At 45.4% G+C, this 18,515-nt stretch overlaps 1 protein-coding gene across 3 annotated transcripts in view; it reads right to left on the minus strand.

The window, feature by feature from the left end:
* Positions 1–1,594: 1,594 nt before the first annotated feature.
* Positions 1,595–18,515, minus strand: part of PLXNA3 (plexin A3) — a 79,241-nt gene continuing 62,320 nt past the window's right edge. For all 3 annotated transcript variants that reach the window (XM_020792920.3, XM_020792925.3, XM_078386547.1), the window contains 13 exons: positions 18,305–18,515; positions 16,711–16,853; positions 15,275–15,531; positions 14,577–14,643; positions 13,996–14,142; positions 13,117–13,276; positions 12,871–12,974; positions 12,011–12,107; positions 9,957–10,150; positions 7,047–7,216; positions 4,981–5,193; positions 3,438–3,588; positions 1,595–2,611 (listed from right to left, as the gene is read on the minus strand). The exon at positions 18,305–18,515 is cut by the window's right edge and continues 24 nt beyond it. In XM_020792920.3, the coding sequence (XP_020648579.3) occupies positions 2,516–2,611; positions 3,438–3,588; positions 4,981–5,193; positions 7,047–7,216; positions 9,957–10,150; positions 12,011–12,107; positions 12,871–12,974; positions 13,117–13,276; positions 13,996–14,142; positions 14,577–14,643; positions 15,275–15,531; positions 16,711–16,853; positions 18,305–18,515 (2,010 nt within the window). In that variant the 3' untranslated portion in view covers positions 1,595–2,515. The remainder of the gene's footprint in view (positions 2,612–3,437; positions 3,589–4,980; positions 5,194–7,046; positions 7,217–9,956; positions 10,151–12,010; positions 12,108–12,870; positions 12,975–13,116; positions 13,277–13,995; positions 14,143–14,576; positions 14,644–15,274; positions 15,532–16,710; positions 16,854–18,304) is intronic.

Genomic DNA, 18,515 nt, shown 5'->3' on the forward strand with positions numbered 1-18,515 from the left:
AGTAGGAGAAAGCCTTCAAGGAATTTTCCACTTAGCTCAACATTATGAAAACATCAGTTTGTCATTATCATGTTTATTAAGCCACTCCCCTTTTGCAGGAAACATGAATGGACTAATTAAGAAGTAATTAATAGCTCACTGTTCAGTAATATTGCTGTTGTGTTGAATAAGAGGTAACAGGCGGAGATGCTCTAAAGAGAACATGACCAACTAAAGGCACAGTAGCCCTAAAAAAGTCCCAATAATACAGTATTTTGAAAGTTCCCACTGCATACATTGGTACCGCTCCTGTTTTTAAAAAATCACCCCAAGTCAGGCTTCTTCTTCTTTTTAATAAAAGGTGGGAGAGCATAACAGAAACCACTGGAATGCAATGGGTTGGCAATTATATCTGCATTTGGATTTCCCCCCAAAAGGGAGCAAAGGATGGCAAAGCCAGAATAAATTGCAAGAACAAATGCAATATTAGTCTAGAGACATTCCACAGCAAAAGGGGTTGACATGCTGAGGTGACAGAATGGGGTCAAGATAGGTGAACACATTTTTGAATGCTTCCTTGTATATTCTCTCTCTCTCTCTCTCTCACACACACACACACACACACACAGAGAGAGAGAGAGAGAGAGAGAGAGAGAGAGAGAGAGAGAGAGAGAGAGAGAGACAGAGCATAACAGGCATGGGGGAGAATTTTCTTCCTGCTATGCTTGCTTTCTATTGGTGGAAAGAAAGCTATGTTTTAATATAATACAATACTATTGACCTGCAGTCTGAAACACTGAAGTCTGCTTGTGGTGCCAATTTTCTGTCTCCGTCACCCTATGGGAACTATACAGAACACCAAAAAAGGAAATGTTGGCCGGGGGGGGGGGGGACGACCAAAAGGCATAACCAGGCACGGCTAGATTTATTCTTCCAGCATTCAAAAAGTGGGTACTGTATTTTAGAGTATGCCGTCCATTGAGCTCCTATGACCAATTTTAAATATGAATTGCTTCTTTTGGAATTCCAGAAATTGACATTCACAATTTTTGATAGGAAAACATGTATTCAAAGGCTGGAAACACAGCCTCCAGGGGGTCTGTATCATACTTTTCTCCCCTTGCCCGAGATGCACATTGGGAATCCCAACCGCAAGACCCAATCCAGGTACTTGAGTAGTTAAGGATGTGTGGCTTGTAATTTGTATGTTGTACTTGTTGCACGCCCAGGAGTGTTTCCAGCAAAAAAGCTGATTCCTGGGTGGCACTCAGGACAAAAACAAAATGATGTTTTTCTGGCAGTGTTTGAATACTAGAAATTGCAGTGTTAAATGCACACGCACACGCACAGACAGACAGACAGTATTTGATCTTATTCTACATGTGAGGTAGAGTATTATCCTTAGAGTTTTAGGTGCAATTCAAAAGAGGACAGGAGGGGAGAAACCAACCTTGCAGATGAACAAAAGACAGCATATGGAAAGAAGAGAGAGACCAAAATATTTCTGTATGAGTCTGGAACGCCTGAAGACAGGGTTCATTTCTCTGCAATTGCTCTCTTATGGAATCCCTCCCAATACATCCCAGCACACACATGATATCAAGGGGAAAAAAACCATTTTTCCAGGCTTTTATTTAGCAAAAGAAAAATTAATTATAAAATGAACCAATAAAAAGCCAGTGCAGCTGCAGGGACACCCCACCTTAATTTCTAAACCCCAAGGGGGATTTTAAATTTTATTTTATTTCACGACATTATTTATTTATTTATTTTGGAGGAGTGGGGGGGATTGAATCCCTCCAGGCTGCAGTGCAAATATTTACACACACTCTCAAGAATGGGGAGGGGGGAAACGGAGGACTTTTTACACTGAAATCTCTACACCCAGGGAATGGAATCATTTACAGCCAATAATCTTAACAAGATGCAATAATAAATTAATGAGTAAGGCACTGCACCCCATGAGGGCACAACAGGTGGGGCGGGGGTGAACGGGAGGGGGGGGTGTTCTCAGGTACGGATAAAAAATATCCAATTGTCATGGTTACCAAAAACAGAACAAGGGCGAATTCCACCAGCTACCGATGAGGAGTGGGGGAGACTAGGAAATGGACTGTTATGCTTAACGGGAGGATCCACAAACATTGGGGAGGGGGGTGAGGGATCTCCACCTAGCTGCCAGCTTGAGGGGGGGGCGTTATCTGGCTGTGCCCCAACCTCACTGCTCATTTTGAGTTGCCCTTCCCAGTTCAGATGCGAAGGAAGGATGCTTGTTATTGCTTCCAGACTGAAGGTTGGGGGAGGAGGGGAGGGCACCACAACCTCCATTGGCAACCCCAGGACTTCAGCCTTAGAGTGCAAAAGGTCACATAGATCTCTGGCCCAAGGGGGAAGTTAAAAAGGTCAAGTCTGTCCCCTCCCCTTGGTGGCACCACACGTCAAAGTTGGAGGTAGAGTCTTTTTCGGATCCATCTGCTGAGGACGTGTGCCCCTGCTTCCCTTTTTTGCCCCCTCGCAAACCCACCCTCCCGGACTCTCAGCTATTCCCAGAAACGAGAGTGATGACTTGTTCAAGCTTCGGCCTCAGTTTGTGTTTCCGGCAGGCAGCATCACGTTCCAGCGCCGTCAGGATCTGGTGGTGGTGGTGGTGGGGTAAATCAGGGCAAGCGACGAGGCGGGAAACGCAGGGTCCGGAAGAAGGGAAGGAAAAGAGAAAGGTAAAAAAAAAAGGTCAGGGGATACTGAGCCTCAAACTCCAAGGAAGAAGGAGGGAATGAGATAAACTCTAGGGTGGGTGGGAGGGGGAAAAATATGGCCCGTTAAATTTGGAAAGGTTTGTTGAGGGACAGTGGAGAGTAAAAGAGGCTTTTAAACTCCACCCTTTGGCTCCTTCGTGCAGTTTTAGGCTGGAGTCAGACAAGAGTGTCAAAAACTTGACTCAGGGAGAGACTTCATTTCCTATCATATCTCCACTCCTTTCTCTGCCCTTCCTCTCAACATTCCTTCAGATCTCTGTTCTCCAGGTAAAGGCAGAGGAGGTGGTGGTGGTGATGGTGGTGGTGGTGGTGGGGAGAGACAATTTCCTCCAGCATGCTAGATAAGACTAGGAACAAAATCCAGGTCTCCACTTGTTGCAGGAGCTTCTGTCGGGCCTTTTGCTCAGTCAGATCCATCATCCCATGGCCTACTGAGCAGAAGGCACCAGTGGATGGGAGAATACAGAACCAGCATCATACACAAGGGGGAAAGAGACTGCAGGAACAGGCACACAGAGGTACCTTACCGTGCCATGACCTGCCCCCATTGCACAGATCTTGTACCAGGAATCAATTTAGACCCAGCCCTTGCCAGATGTATACTGGATAAGCCTCCCTCAAGCACTCTTGGATGACTGACGGCAGACGGAGTGAGAAGGGGCAGGGATGAGAGGGAAGGGGAATGTTATGATGCAGCCTCACCTCATCACGGTACCTTCCCACGTAGCTGTAGAGCTCTCCCAGTGCACCAAGGGTGTTAAATTCACCCGCATGCTGCCGGGATTGTTCTACTAGATAAGCATCCATATCTTGATCACTGATGGATGCCATCTTGCTGATGTCCCGATAGTACCTAGGAAATGGAGACAGAAACTGCATTGGGATCTCATAGGTCTGAGGAAAGAGGACATTGTTCAAGGAACCCTCTCATCTCTGCAAAGTGACAGGGAAAATCAAGCCCTTCAGTTGTTTACACTGGGAGGGCCAAAGTGCTATGTGTGGGGCACATGTAGCCCCCATTGTAGTTTTTATGGTCTGCAGGGCTCCTGCCATTGATTTTTTTTTTTTAAAGTCTTGTGTTCTAAAATGAGGTGCCTTGGTGGGAAGTTGTGGTTTTAGTGCCAGATGTGATTTGGGCTACTAGAAGTGAAAAAAAAACACACCTCACTTCCAGCTGCCACCATGCTGCTGAATTTCAGTGGCTGGGAGTCTTTCCGGGAGTGGGACTTAGACATAGGTCAAAGCACAGAGTTCAACTCCAGTTTATGCAAATCAATTTTGCCCATAATACAGTTGTAGGACAGTCTTTTCCCCGTCATCAAGAATTTTCTGCCCTGGCTAACTGCCCTAAGGACAGATGAGAAAACATTGCCTCCCCTCTTCTAAACAGTTCTTTCCAGGCACTCCCATGTTATATAAACCAAGCTTTAGGTATAGCGGAAACTTGTTAATCTGTACCGCAAGAGTTGCAGATGGTATGATGCACTGAGGAGAGGAGGAAGAGTTCTAGATTTATCCACAAGCTAACGAAGCTGTATCTTAGGGCTTCAGATTAAGATGGCTCTCTAAATACAGTCGTGCCCCACTTAACGATTACCCCGCATTACGACAAATCCGCTTCACGACGATGTTTTTGCGATCGCAATCACAAAACGATGTTTTAAACAGGGTTTTTTCGCTTTGCGAAGATCAGTCCCCTGCTTCGGGAACCGATTCTTCACATTACGACGATCAAAACAGCTGATCGTCGGGTTTTCAAAATGGCCGCCGGGTGCTCAAAATGGCTCCCCGCTGTGCTTAGGGACGGATTCCTCGCTATACAGGCACCGAAAATGGCCGCCGTATGGAGGATCTTCGCTGGATGGTGAGTTTTTAGCCCACTGGAATGCATTAACTGGGCTTTAATGCGTTTCAATTGGTTTTTTATTTTCGCTTTACGACGTTTTCGCTCTACAGCGATTTCGCTGGAATGAATTAACGTTGTTAAGCGAGGCACCACTGTACAAACCAATTACTAACTTCAGGGTTTACATTACTGTTAAAACTAAAAGCCATTTTTGGAAAACCTATAAAGCCTCTTAAATTTGCCATAGGTTAGGGTCTCACTATGTCTTAATCTGGCCCCAATTGTGGAAATTTGTTGAGGTCCCTGACAGTCCTCAGCGGGAGGAAGGGAGATGAACCATCATCCCACTTCTGTAATCGCAGGCTCCATTGTTTAACATTACTTCCCCCGAGTGCTCACCTTTCCACCCAGCCTTTATAGACAGGAATGTCCTTGGCGTATAGCAGCTTTGTTGATGGGGAATCCTTGCCCAGGCGGTGTTCAGAGGTGGAACATGAGTCCATGAAGGTTTGGGCCACCACAGAAAGGCAAGCGTCTGTGATACTGCTCTTGTGGATGTCAAAAACAAACTGTGGATTCTTGATGACATTTACCCAGAACCGCAAAGGCAGGCTGGAATTGAAAATAGGCAACAGTCCATCAGAAAGTGAGGGGCAGCAGTGATCCGATGAACATATAGATCATTATTTAGTTCGCATTTGATGTGGCTTGATTCACCCTATTTTCTAGAGATGACATGTGTTTTAAGGAAGAGCGACCAATCCCACCCCTTTTGTGACTGGCTCCATTCCTTTCTGACATAGCGCTAGGGCTTCAGTTTATTGGGAGTGCTCCTGATTAACCCATTTTGCAGTCTGTGTGATTGCTTAATTCACTCCCAAATAAGAGCTGTAGGTGGCGTTCTATTTGGTGACAACCCCGTGATTATGCAGTGGGTTGAGACAGTAGAAAGGACAGTGGAGAACCCCTCTCCTCAATTTTCCTCTTTTTCACAATTTTTAAAAATATTCTCCTAAGTGATGCAGCACTGTTTGAGATAGAAGGAATTATCCATGCTAGGCTGATGAATTGCTGTAGTGCTATGACACTTACTAAATTAAACAACAACAAAAAAAGGGAAGTTGCTGTGGCCCATGGAATGACAACTGAAACGAAAGGTAGGGAAAGGGGTTGGGAGAGAGGGCATCAATAATAATAATAATAATAAAAGGAAATTGGAGTGATCTGGAGTGCTGCCTGAATCTTTCTCTTGGGAGAAGAAACGTCTCGTGTGCGAATGGCAGGATCACTCAAGTGCAAGATGCAACAGATTGCACTGAAGATAAGAGCCTTTTAAATGTGACCCAGATGGCTCCAAATTCCCCCATCTAGTCACACCCTACATTTGGAAGATCCACCACCACACTGAGGCAAAAAGTTTATCTCAAGAGGAAAGAAATGTGTGAGGAGATAAAGAGGCTTTGTGCTTGATCCTCACATTTTGTTGTGTGGGGGCAGATTCTGGATTTTTTGATACCCTGAGAAAGACAAGTATGTAGAGGTTGAAGATATCAAAGATCACAAAGTCCTTGAAAGGGACTATAGGAAAGTTATATTTTTCCCTACAATTCCCATGCTGGCTGCAGGACTCTGGAAGCTGTGTTAATATAAAAAGGGAATTTTCCCTTTTATTGTTCCTAAATCCTACTTCCTCATAGAATTTGACCTCATTACCTAGGGACAATATTACTTTACTAAAAAGCGCACCAAGAGGACAACATCCAACAGAAGGGCAGGGATATGGCCTTCCTTTACCCCTAAGCAGCTGGATGGATAGCTCTGTGAGTTAGGTATCTGGCTGCAGAGCCAGAGGCTGGGAGTTCAATTCCCCACTGGGCCTCCTACAAGTAGAGCCAGCCTGGGTGGCCTCGGGCAAGCTGCACAGTCCCAGGCCGTCCCCAGAAGAAGTGAATGGTAAACCACTTCTGTGTATTCTCTACCTAGAAAATTCTAGAAAGGGTCGCCATAAGTTGGAATCAACTTGGTGGCGTGTGCACACACACGTGATGCTAAGTGGTTGGATGGCATCTAGCACTTGGGGATTCTTGAGTGCTTGCTTTTGGGGAGGGGGCAAATGCATTCCTAAAAGAGGACTTGATCAATCACTTTGAGGCAGTGTTTGCCAACTGGCTGAAGAATGGCTGAAGCAGGAAGGAGGCATCTTCTCTTTAGCCCTCCCTGCACTCCTTGCAGATGCCAATAATCTCAGTCAGGCATGTCTGGGGAAGAGACAGAGCTGCATGCATTCAGACAAAACATGTATGGTTTCCGTGGAACAAACAGGCCATCTGCTTCACCCTGGGTGCCTACTAGGTCAACAGTCAGTGGCTTTCAGCGATCCTTTAATCCTAGGCTAGGAGATTCCTATCACTGGGTTAGGTCATTGTGCTGGTGTGGGAAGGAAGGGCTGAAGCCACAGATCTCACCAATTACTCTTCCAGGTATGCCGGACGTCAGGGTCACCTATCTGTCTCCTCTCCGCCTGCTCATCCAGGAAGTCAAACATGTATTTGATGGGCAGGGGGAGGGCACTGGCACGATGTGCTGTGCTGAACACAGTCTCAAACAGATCATCTACAAACTTCTGCAGCGTGCCCTAGGAAAGAGGAAGAGAAGAGCATCTGGGAAAATGTCTTTTGGGATAGACAGGTGGAGGGGAGAGAACACATTCCTGACAATCTGGTGGTCAGGACTAGACATTTTACCTTATCCCCACGTTGCTAAGATGTGGCAAATCCCAACCACAGATCAGTGGGAAAGGACAGGCAAACATCCAACAAGGCCAATATCTCTTGTTTTCAATGGGTTTTAATATTGATCTTCGTTTCTGTTTTAATATAGTACTTGTTTAATTCTTTTAAAATATTTGTATACTTATTGTTTTAGCTTTCAAATACCATTTTAGTAATGTAAGCCACCTTGGGTCCTTTTGGGGAGAAAGGTGACATAGCAATATTTTAAATAAATAAATGAATGAATGGAAATCACTAGGTGCAAGTAATGCACTCACTCAAAACTTAATTACACATTGGGATCTCAAGGATCGAAATAAATACATTTTAAAAGTAACTTACCAAGCTGCTACAGAGCAATTCTTTGTATGACAAATAAATTTTTCTTGTTACTTTCAAAAGTTAAAATTTTAAAGCCTTTTTTGCAGGATTTTTTCAGGTTTTATAGAAAAAGAAGTATTGTTTCCAGTTCTGTATTATTTTCAAGTTCCAATATAAGAATTGACCATTCTTCTCCTTTGCTGGTAATGGCTACACGTCTCACTAATGTACAAGTTAACAAATTGCTTTTTTTCTTTTCTGGCAGATGGTACTACAATAACAACAACTGTTACCTACCTGCCATAAATGAATAGCTCAAATGTTTTCCTTTAAAAGAAATAATATTCTGAGCTCTAATCTTCCCCAAATTAGAATTAGTGGGACAACTGTCAGGCTGAAACCAAGAGGTCTGCAAAACCCTTTGTAAGTTTTATCACTCTATGGAGGGTATAATGTGGTAGCTTTTTCAAAATCATGAAAATCCTGGCCTGTATTAAAAGTCTGAAACCCCAGACAAAATGTCAGTCCTCATGGACATGGAGGAAAAATAAAATGCACATATTTCAGTATTCCCTGCCTCCAAATTCATTGGCTTTAAGAGGCCAAGTCTTGGATTTACCAGTAACTTCTATTCAGGCACATTTATCCATGAGAATCTGCCTTCCCTCAAAGGTCCAGTGAGGCCCATTTCTGTTTCGTTTCTGAAAACCTCCATATGTTTATCCAACATATAGTCTGCTAAATTGTGCAAAAGAAAAATGATTCAGTTTTCCAAATTTTAGGATCCTTGTTGCGATCTATTGAGAAGGCCCAACCTCAGCTCCCCACCCTCCACCCTGAGAAAGATACAACTCTTGATCTGAATATATATTTTCCCTACCCTAAATCATCTCATTAAGTATTCTTCTCAAGACAATCTTACCTTTTCTTGCACTCTCTTACTTCATTTATTTCTGTAACAATTTCTCTGATTTGCAGCTATAAAATCAGGTCCTTGGAAAATGTCTATAAGCCTTGCCTTTTCGGCAGCACTTTCATATTTCAATATAAACCTTTTTTATACTGATTTAAATGGTTGCTCCTTCTTTCCAGGCAACCACAGGGGCAACAGCAATCAATAGCATCACAAAATACTATTAACATGTGCTAATACCAAACACTAACTTAAACTAATGAGATCATATCAGTCACAAAGAGCCACAGGGCACAAACCCACATATGCGTGCACACAGGATGCCCAAAATTATAGCTCCTAAATGTACTACTTAAAAGACACTGCCCAGCACACCTGTCTTTTCCTCTTTAATGGACACTTTGTAGAAAGAAAAGAAGGTGGAAGAACCAGTGGGACAATGTCTGATGGTTACAAGTTGATCGATGACAGTGCCCTTGTAAAATCCTGTTTATTGATAAGGCAGGGTGATCACATAACAAAAGCCTGACCTAAAGACATGAAGCACAGTTCAGACCTCAAGTGACACTTGCACTCTTGCGCACTAGCAGATAATTTATGGTTCTGACTTCACCGGCAATGTTATGGACCTGACATTCCACAGTATGTAAATAGAGCATCCAAACTGAAGGTTAGCTGTCAGCTGGCGAGCCCTGGGAAGCAGGAGGGGTGAGCCACAGGGACCAGAGCAGAGGAGCCAATGACCAAGCTCCTGCAACCCAGGCGGGATGCAGCCGGAAGCATGCCTTGCTCAGGGGAGCCAAGGCCATCTGTGCAAAGGGTTAGATAGAACCGCCTCTGTGAAAACAGAATAAGGAGAGAAGACTGCAAAAATGTCCCTCCAGCTCTGTAACCACCATTACAGAGCTGATAAAGCAAGGGAGAGGAACCTCTGGCCCTCCAGCTATGGCTGCGACTGACACGAGGTGGAATCTGACAACAGGTGGAGGGCCACAGATTTCACATCCACTGCAGTGGAAGCTCCAGGGAGAGAGGAAAGGCCGTTGGAACCTCTGTGTCCTCAATGCGGACATGAGAAAATACAAACATGGTAGAGAGTAATGGGGTTACAACATCTCGGTGTTGTAAAAAGTATTAGAGAGAACTGTCTATTGCATCCACTGAGGATGCGGCAAACAGTACATTCAACCAGTCGCCTCCTGCAAAAAAAAGGGAAGGCACCAGGAGTTCAAGCTTTAAAGAACAGATCCTGATATCTGGGAAGATGGTGCAGCACCTTCCAAAGAAAGACCTCTGCCATGGAGTGGCCGTCTAGGCACAGGCTATAAGCACCTCCGCCACCCGACACAGTGGTCCCTTGCCTGCTATACCTTAGTGGCAAGGAGCCGGGTGAGGTAGATCTCAGATACCATCTTGCTCCCTCGTTCCCCTTCTTTGGGATCTCCAAGGTGCTCGTGGTTCTTGACCAGATGCCAGAGGCGGGTGCCTGAATCTTGGTCCGGAGTGAGGATGGGAGCTCGTGAGCGCAAACTTTCAGGGCTGCTGGAGGTGCGTAGCAAGCTCTCTGTAAGGATGGTTTGGGAGGGTGAGAAGGGAGGGGAAAAGCAGCAGCCTCCACTTTGAGTGGAGAATAGAACAGCCCACTTCCAAACACCTTTCCTTCAGATCTAGTGCTCCTCACCCCACCCACCCCAAAAAGATAGATTTGTATTCATTCAGCATTCGGGAAGACTTAGTGCCTGAGCACTGGTAACACCAGAACTGCCAATAACATTACCCCCCTGCCTCCACCCCCACCCCACCCTATGGGTCAAATAGCAACATCTGCCGTGCCTGCTTCCCCTCCCAACCACAGAGCCACAAAACAGGAGTGGCAGCCAAATTACAGGCAGTCCATGCCTGGAATAGCAGGGAATAATTATGGCCAGAAGAGGGTGGCACTGTCAGGAAAAGCAAGGATGAGAAATCTGGATGTGGCAGCAGCCTTCCTCCGAGAAGGGCTGATGGCAGAGGCACTAAAAGGCCACCTGGGTTGGGCACCAAGAGGAGAAGGGGGCCCATTAGACAAATAACAGAGTCCACTTCACACAGGAAAGGCAGCTCTTCTCTTATGCATCAGTTCACGCAACTCCAGGGAAAATGCAGAGATAATGTGGACTTTCCCCTCTGCACAAGACTGTGCAGCATTTGTAACATAAAGGGGTTAAAATACAAAGCCAAACCTTGACAGGGAGCATTGTGAGAGAGCCAACGGAGCAGGGAAGACTCCACAGACTCCGAAAACAAGCCCCAAATGCCAAAAGAGCCTACTGTCATTCAGGCATTAATGCCAACCTAATGAACTATGTGTGTGTTGCAGTTCAGAAAAAAATGAATAGAAAGATGGATAGTAAGTCACAATTAGAGTAGGCCCACTGAATTAGTGGGAATTTAGTGAGTCAGATCCTCTGTATGTCCCACTTATTCAATGGGTCAACTCTAGTTATGACTTACAGCGCTAAGCACCAAGATTTCAACCAATATGCTCCTGTTTGCAGAATTCAGCTTTTTGTTTCTTTTAGTTTTCAAAAAGCAGGTTTCTAGCCCTCATGCTTGAAAATGGATGGCAACATCTGAATACTACTCAGAAGCACCTAAATTAGATGCCCAGTGATTAGGAGAAGCTCTTCTCTGTGACTACTAAAGCAGAAAATCTGAAAAATAAGAACGTATGTAAGTCTGCATAATTTATACAGGTTGGGCACATAATTAATGCATTACGTTTATTTAATTTGCAAGCAAGGGAACACATAGGAACGAAGGGTGTGTAACTCTGTTAAACATTAGGGCACAAACCTTTTCATCCTCCAGACGTGCTCTCTCTTGATGTACTAGAGTCAGAGGGCAACTGGGACTGATAGTCTTCCTGTCTCATGTATGTGTTCACACATAATCACCCTGACTTACTTCTCTTTCCTTCCCTGTGCAGGGAGAAGGTTGCTCTTCACTACCTGGTAATGAGCAGTCTTTGAAACTACAGATCCAATGAGAACCATGCTTTTCAAAGGACTCTCCTCTCCCTGTTCAGGCTGGAAGGAGGTCACCTCCTCCCTGCCTCGGAGGGGCATCCTTTGAAAGAACAGATCCAGCAGGATCATGCTTTCAACACACTCTTCAAAAGGCAGAGAAGCCACACCACAACAAAAGGGATCATATCAAGGGCCAACTAAGAGAGGTTGGTTCAGTTGCCCACCCCTCCTTTAAAAGAGGCAGTAGAAGAAAATAACTTAACCAAGAAGATACTGAGCTTAGAAATTTCTTTGCCGAGAGTGACACAGGTTGGAAAGAAAAAGAGGCAGCAAACACAGGTGATTCAGTGCAGGCGAGCCTTTGCATTGGGGGAAGAAAAGGAAACGGGGTGATCATGGGGTTCGCCATTCCTTACCATAGCGGCTCAGCGAGTGGGTGAAAGTGAAGGAGCTGGCAATATTGTAGCCTGACGCCTGCCTAGGAACCAGTGCCACTGTGGAGCCATCTGTTACCTGCACATTGAATGGCAGGGATGGCAGGAATGAAAGAGGAAAACACAAGGTTAATGATAGGGGTGGGGAGGGGTGGGGTGGAGGAAGAAATAAGAATAATAAGCAGCATTAACATAAGGCATCTTGAACATGTGGTGCATTTTGCAAACATTATCCTATTAATCTTTAGTGTATTTCTATAAATAAGGCTAGTATTATGTATTCTTACACGCATATTGGCGAAGGCATGTGAGTATACTGAAGGGTAGATGTGCATGTGCCCATATAGCAGGCAAGGCTAAAAGAGTAATAGTTCTGACCTAGAGCCACTAGTCTCACAATGAAGCCCTGAACTGAACCAGAGGAGGCTTCCAGGCTGAAACTTTTAGCCATTATACTGTGCCAAGCTTCTACTACAGCAAACGAGAATAGGGTTTGGATAATCTCCAGAATGTACTCGATCCCTGAAGCATTCTGTATGGAAAAGAATGAGGTCTCGAGGTTCCTTGGCTACCACACTCACAGGCACCCACCCTGCCCTCTCCACCTGGTATACTCTGCTCTTCAAGACTGTCAATGGATCCCCAAACCACTGTTGACTTCCTGTTGAGGGCTAGCCACATTCTTGAGAGATATGGAAGACAATCACATTCTGGGCCATAAAAGGAGGTTAGATCTGTACGCTCACCACCACTACTCAGATTTTAATGTTGGGACAGCCGCAAACGGCAGGATATAGAGGATTGCTAATTCTGCCCTGAAGGGGAGAAAAGAGGGCAGTTACCTGATAATGGCCTAGCGTGTTGAGCCTTTTCCAGTCTCCCTCAATCCGGCTTGTGGCATCCTCATCCTGCAAGATGGTCCGGCCCCCACTGCCCTGACACCACTCTGGGATGAACAGGGAAGTCAGTCAGAAGAAAGCTGGCTTCGGTTTCCTCCACCCACCTATTTCTTTTTACTGGCCAGTTTATCCAGGTCCATGCCAAATTCACATCCCCACCTTCTTTATCTCGTATTTCTGCCTTCATACCCAGTTCCATGTCCTCTGCACGCGGGCGCTGGGAGTAGGGCACTCCTCGGTAAACAGCGTCCAACAACTTCTCCTTCACCTGTGTCACTGAGTCACAGTTTAACACCTTGACAGGCACGGCAGGCCCCCCAGGTGGCTCCGGTGGAGTACATAACAGGGTCTACGAGAAGAAACAAACTGCTGTTTCTTAGCCACGTGGGGATCCACATATCCTGTATTTACAGGCACCAAGAATAGATACTTCTATGATTTTGGAAGGTGATAATATTCATTTGGCCTCACATCCAGCTTCAAATTTTGAACAGCAAAAGCTGTCATGTTTCTAAAATGCTATGTTTTGGGTTGGTCCTGCAAGTGGAGTGCATTTCTCATGCTGAAACACTTACGATTGCAAAATAAACATGGAGGTAGAACTGCTGGCCTTGCCTAGTTGCTGGCAAATTTAAGCATGGAAGGTCAGATTGTTCCACAGCCAAGAAAAAGATGGTGCAAAATATATTTCTTCCTGATATCCCTGTCCTGCAAATCAATCCCCCTCCCTCCCCACACGGTATGCTTGCACTATATCCTTTCCATGATGCACTACATACAATTCCTGGCTCAATCCACAGCCCTGCTTCCTGTGAACTACATTCCTTCTGGGCTTGAGCAGGTCATGCTACAAAGCAAGGTCTTCAGTCACTAGGAGGTTAGATGGCTTGTCGCATCCAGTCTGGTGGCACACAGTCTCCCAAGCCACCAAGACTGCAAGCCAGAGTGGTCCACTATGCAACAGGTCTGTTCTCCCTCATGTACTGTACTTATGCTTTACTGGAAGTGGAATAAACCATTGGCTCCCTGGCCTGGAAGGAGACAAAATGGCTGCACTCTTACACTCACCAAGGTCTTGTAATCGATCTGCTGCCGTATGAGCTTGTCCTCACTCAATGAGTAGCGTGCCTCACCAGTGATGGAATCTATAGGGCCCTTCTCCATCTGCTGCTTGATGGCACAGAAAAGCATGAAGAGGGGTTCTCCAGCACATTCCTGCAGACCAGAAGAGACAGGTTCAGAGGCAGCAAACAAAAGAAGCTGCTTCAGACAAGGGGAGGCTATTTATGCACCTAGCCCAGTGCTGCCTACTCTGCTGGTCAGCCGCTCTTCGGGGACTCTGGCACAGAAAGACTTCCACATCGTCTCATATCTGGCCCCCATTTGGAACTGGAGACATCATAACTGACCTTGGGACCTTCCACATGGAAAGTGGGCACTTCAGCACTGAACTGCGGTTGCTCCTCCACTAATCCCTGAATGTTCTTGCCCATTTTCCCACCTCCATAGCAAAGATCACGGATAGGATTTCTAGAGCTAAGAGTTCATTAATCCTTCTGTAGATTTCTGTTCTCTGGCTAAATTAAAAAGAGAGAGAGAGAGAGAGAGGAGAACTCAAATGTCTGTTGCCATGTTCCAACGCTTCTCACCTTGAGGAACCTGTGCAGAAGAAAAGTAAACCAATTGGTCAACATTTTTTCAGCCACCGACTCCGTCCTGAAAAGAGAGAGAGAGAGAAAGAACAGTTGCTCATGCATGCCAAGCAGGAGGAGTCCCCAACACTTACACACTGCTGTGAAAACTAAAATCTGAACAAAACTGCTTTATACTTGGTTCCCTGTGCCCTGTAATATGTACTAGAAATCTGCCATTCCTCTATGGTACGGCTGGGGAACCTGTGCTCCTCCAAATGTTGATAGACTGCTAGTCCTGACCAGAGTGGCCAGTGAAGAACAGGCACTGGAGTCTAACAACATCTGGAGGGCTATAATTTTCCAGCTGTGCTTCATATTTGGTTCTTTGGCAATCCTGCTGCTAACACAGAACTCAAGGTTTGGGGCATCTCCCTCTGACTTCTACAGGATGACACAGACATATAAGCAAGGACAAATAAGATAATTCTGAATGAAACTGCAGAAGAGAAAGTAATACCACCAGTCCTTGAACTGACTGAACCAACAAGCTGCTGCACTTCTGGCCTTAAGAACTCTTGTTATCTCTAGATAATATGGAGAAGCAATAAGGACAAAGTGTTATGCACTATGGCATTTTACTGATGCTGAAAAGTTAGTGCTAACAGAGCAGCAACTAGTAGCGGAAGAGTGATGTATCAAAGGCAGCTTCTCACCGACGGAGCAACAGCTTGGGGTGGGCACGATTCTGCAGATTCTTCTCAATGAGGTCCGCCAGCAGCTGCTTCAGCACCCCAGTAGCGTAGTCAAGCCGACCCTGCAGTGCCACCATAGTCAGAGATGCCACAGCCCCACGATCCCGCATGGAGAAGCCACGCTGGCCTTCAAGTGTGTGGATGAAGGTCAGCAGGAAGGGCCGTGTGTGCAACAGCTGCCCAAAGAGACGAAGCCCCTTCTCGGTGCTTGGTGGAGTCTGCAGAGATATGAACATGAATGCCATCAAGCAAACCCAAGAGTCCATATTTCAAAGGGACAGAGACACCTCAGAAGTTTCCTTGTCCCTTTTCACACATTCTGGACAAAAATGGGCAGTGAAAGAGATGTATCTTTGAAATGCTTGACTTCACATTCCCTCTCTTATAGACCAGTGGTTCCCAACCTTGGCTCCCCACATGTTCTTAGGTGACAGCTCCCAGAAATCCTGGCCAGCATAACTAGTGGTGAAGGCTTCTCTGAGTCCAGGAACATCTGGGCACCCAAGTTTTGAAATCAATGTAGAACCATCAGTGTATATAAACCACCTGGAGTTTGGAAAAGTTACTTTTTGGGATTACAGCTCCCAGAATTCCCTACCAGTATTGTTACTAGCCATGCTGGTGGGGGACTTTGGGAGTCATCGTATCAAAAAGTAACTTTTCTGACTTCTGCAAAAGAATCCACCTGAGTTTACCAACAATAGATGCCTCCGGGGGCTTACAAACAGGGGATTATGAAGGTACAACTGGCTTCTCTTGTTTTCCTCCAGTGGCATTTAGTACTCATGTGGACACTGTTTCTGAACATGGCCTCTGTTCTTCTGACAAAAGTAGGAAAGAAATCGAACAAGCTCTTCCCCTGCACTACAATAACACAGGCCCTGACATTCAGGGAAATGTCAGAGCTGGTCTGTAGACAAGTGAGAGAACTTGTTCCCATTGTATCAGGAACTAGATCCATGGGTGCTTCCAAATGGATAGCTCCTAGCACTATTAATCAAAAGACATCAGACAGCCATTCCATCTTTCCCTTCTTAATGGATTTCCCCCTGCTAATAAAAGAATGAAAGAAGTTGATGACACTTCAATACCTCTTTCCCTTCCATAACATTCTGTGACTGGTACAGGGTAATTACATTACAAAAGCTTCTTCTAGGAGCCCCCACCCCCCCAATGTGAGCCCCCATCATAATCATCTGAATGGAGGAAGAACCAAATAAAAAGCTGATGACACCACATACCTAAGAAGTTACAAGAACTGTATGTTGTAGAGCAGTCTCTGCACCTATTTACTTTCATAGTAGATTTACTCCATGTTTCAGATCCCTCTTCTCCCCTTTCCCCAAACATTCAGGAGAAATGTCTGCTGGGTCCCAATTCCCATGCCTTGCACTCACACTGGTCTCCTGCAGTGCAGGGTGATCATCCACTCCTGGGAAGAGCACACGCCTCGCATACGTCCGATAGTCCAGGAAAGGGATTTTCACTCCATCCATGTTGTTGGTCAGCTCATTAATGTCTGTCTGCAACTCAGCAAAAGCTGAAAAAATGACAGAATGTCAAAAGGGGTTGGGTGGTATGCATAGGGGGCAATCCTCTTCACTAACCCCCACCCCCCAAGGCATCAAGGAAGGACACACCACATCTGCTTTGTAGCAGCTTTGCCCTCTCAAATCGGACCAGCCGCTTAAAAATTACTGCCCTCCCTCCAAGTCTCAATGTACTTCCAATGAGATGGCTTTGTCAGGATATTCAGTCTTTGGATTCAAATTACTTAAGTGCTTGTCCAAAACTGTCTTCTCCAACATGATACCTCAGCCTTGTACAGGTGTTTTGCACTGAAATTCCCATAACCTCTGAGTCATGGCTATTTGAGCTGGGGATTATGGGAGCTGAAGTCCAAACAAACCCAGCAGAGGCAAAAAAAGCTCCCTGAAATGCAGCATTGACATTCTGTTAAAAAAAGAATACAGCAAAGGAAGTGCAGGATCTGTTCTTTTGTAAGTAGACTCTGGCGCATTCATTTTTCTAGCGGTGTTTTGTATCTTTGCATGAGGGCTTTTTTTTTTCCTGATGGAATTTTGTGGTTCTGTACAAGTTGTAGACATGGACAAAGCTATTCAGATGTGTCTTCTTGTCCAGCCTCAACACACACTAGAGATTTAACTGCAAGGTGGGCAATATGTGGACTCTCAGATCCTGGACTGAACAAATGGAGGGAAAAAATGCTTTTTGTCTTTTTTCTTGTTTTGGTAAGCTAAAAAACAAAAGCAAGCAAGCAAGCAAACAAACAAACAAAACCACACACCCCTATTTCCATTCTGGACGTTTTGCTGCATAATTCTCCACTCATAAACTGAGGACAAAAGGCATGTATTAGGAAGAAACTACATATAAAATGTATAGGTTGGGGGGGATGCATGGATAATTGCACAAATATGTGAAAAATCATGTTCAAAAATAAACGTGTACTTCCATGGTTTTTTTCTTGTTGGTTGGTTGGTTTTTTAATTGCAGGCTGAGGTTGACATGGCGTGGAATGGACATGGCTGACTACATGAGAAACTAATGTGGAATAGTTAAAACCTGATTGGTTTATCCCTACTGTTCAGGCTGTAGGTCTTTCCTATCCAGATCAAGCTGTTATGCATACCTGGAGTTAGGTCTGAGGCACACATACTGATTTGCTAAAAACAGAGCTTGTAGAAGCATTTGGCAAGTTGCAGTCCAAGGAGGCAATTTTTCTAAGCTTTTCTAAAGAATACTTGTCTAGCCGCTGCCTTGACTTCTGTTTTGGCAGTAGAGAGAACCCTCCGAGGAAAGATCCTTCCTCCTAGTTATTGATCCCATGCCAAGCACTAGCCTCTTTCCAAAGAGATGCCAAAGAAAACCCTGAGATATTAAAGAAATCATCAGCCCCATTGAGGACCAAGAAAGTGACTCTCCCCTCCTTCCTAGTCACAAGCTTTCCACGTCCACCTCGCTCAGTACCTTCCTTGCATTCCAGGGCTACACGAGATTCCAGGTTGTCCATTTGCAGCTGAAGGCGTTTCAGAGTGCGGTCAGCATCCCGTGTCTTCCGCTTGTAGGCCACCAGCACCCCGATGATGGCTCCCAGAAGCAGACTACCCCCTGCTCCTAACCCGACAAGTGCAGGCAAAGGTAGTGCTGCCTCAGGGTAGATGTGGAGGGTCCCAGGGGA

Source organism: Pogona vitticeps, chromosome 2, assembly GCF_051106095.1.
Source record: "Pogona vitticeps strain Pit_001003342236 chromosome 2, PviZW2.1, whole genome shotgun sequence".
Taxonomy (NCBI): domain Eukaryota; kingdom Metazoa; phylum Chordata; class Lepidosauria; order Squamata; family Agamidae; genus Pogona; species Pogona vitticeps.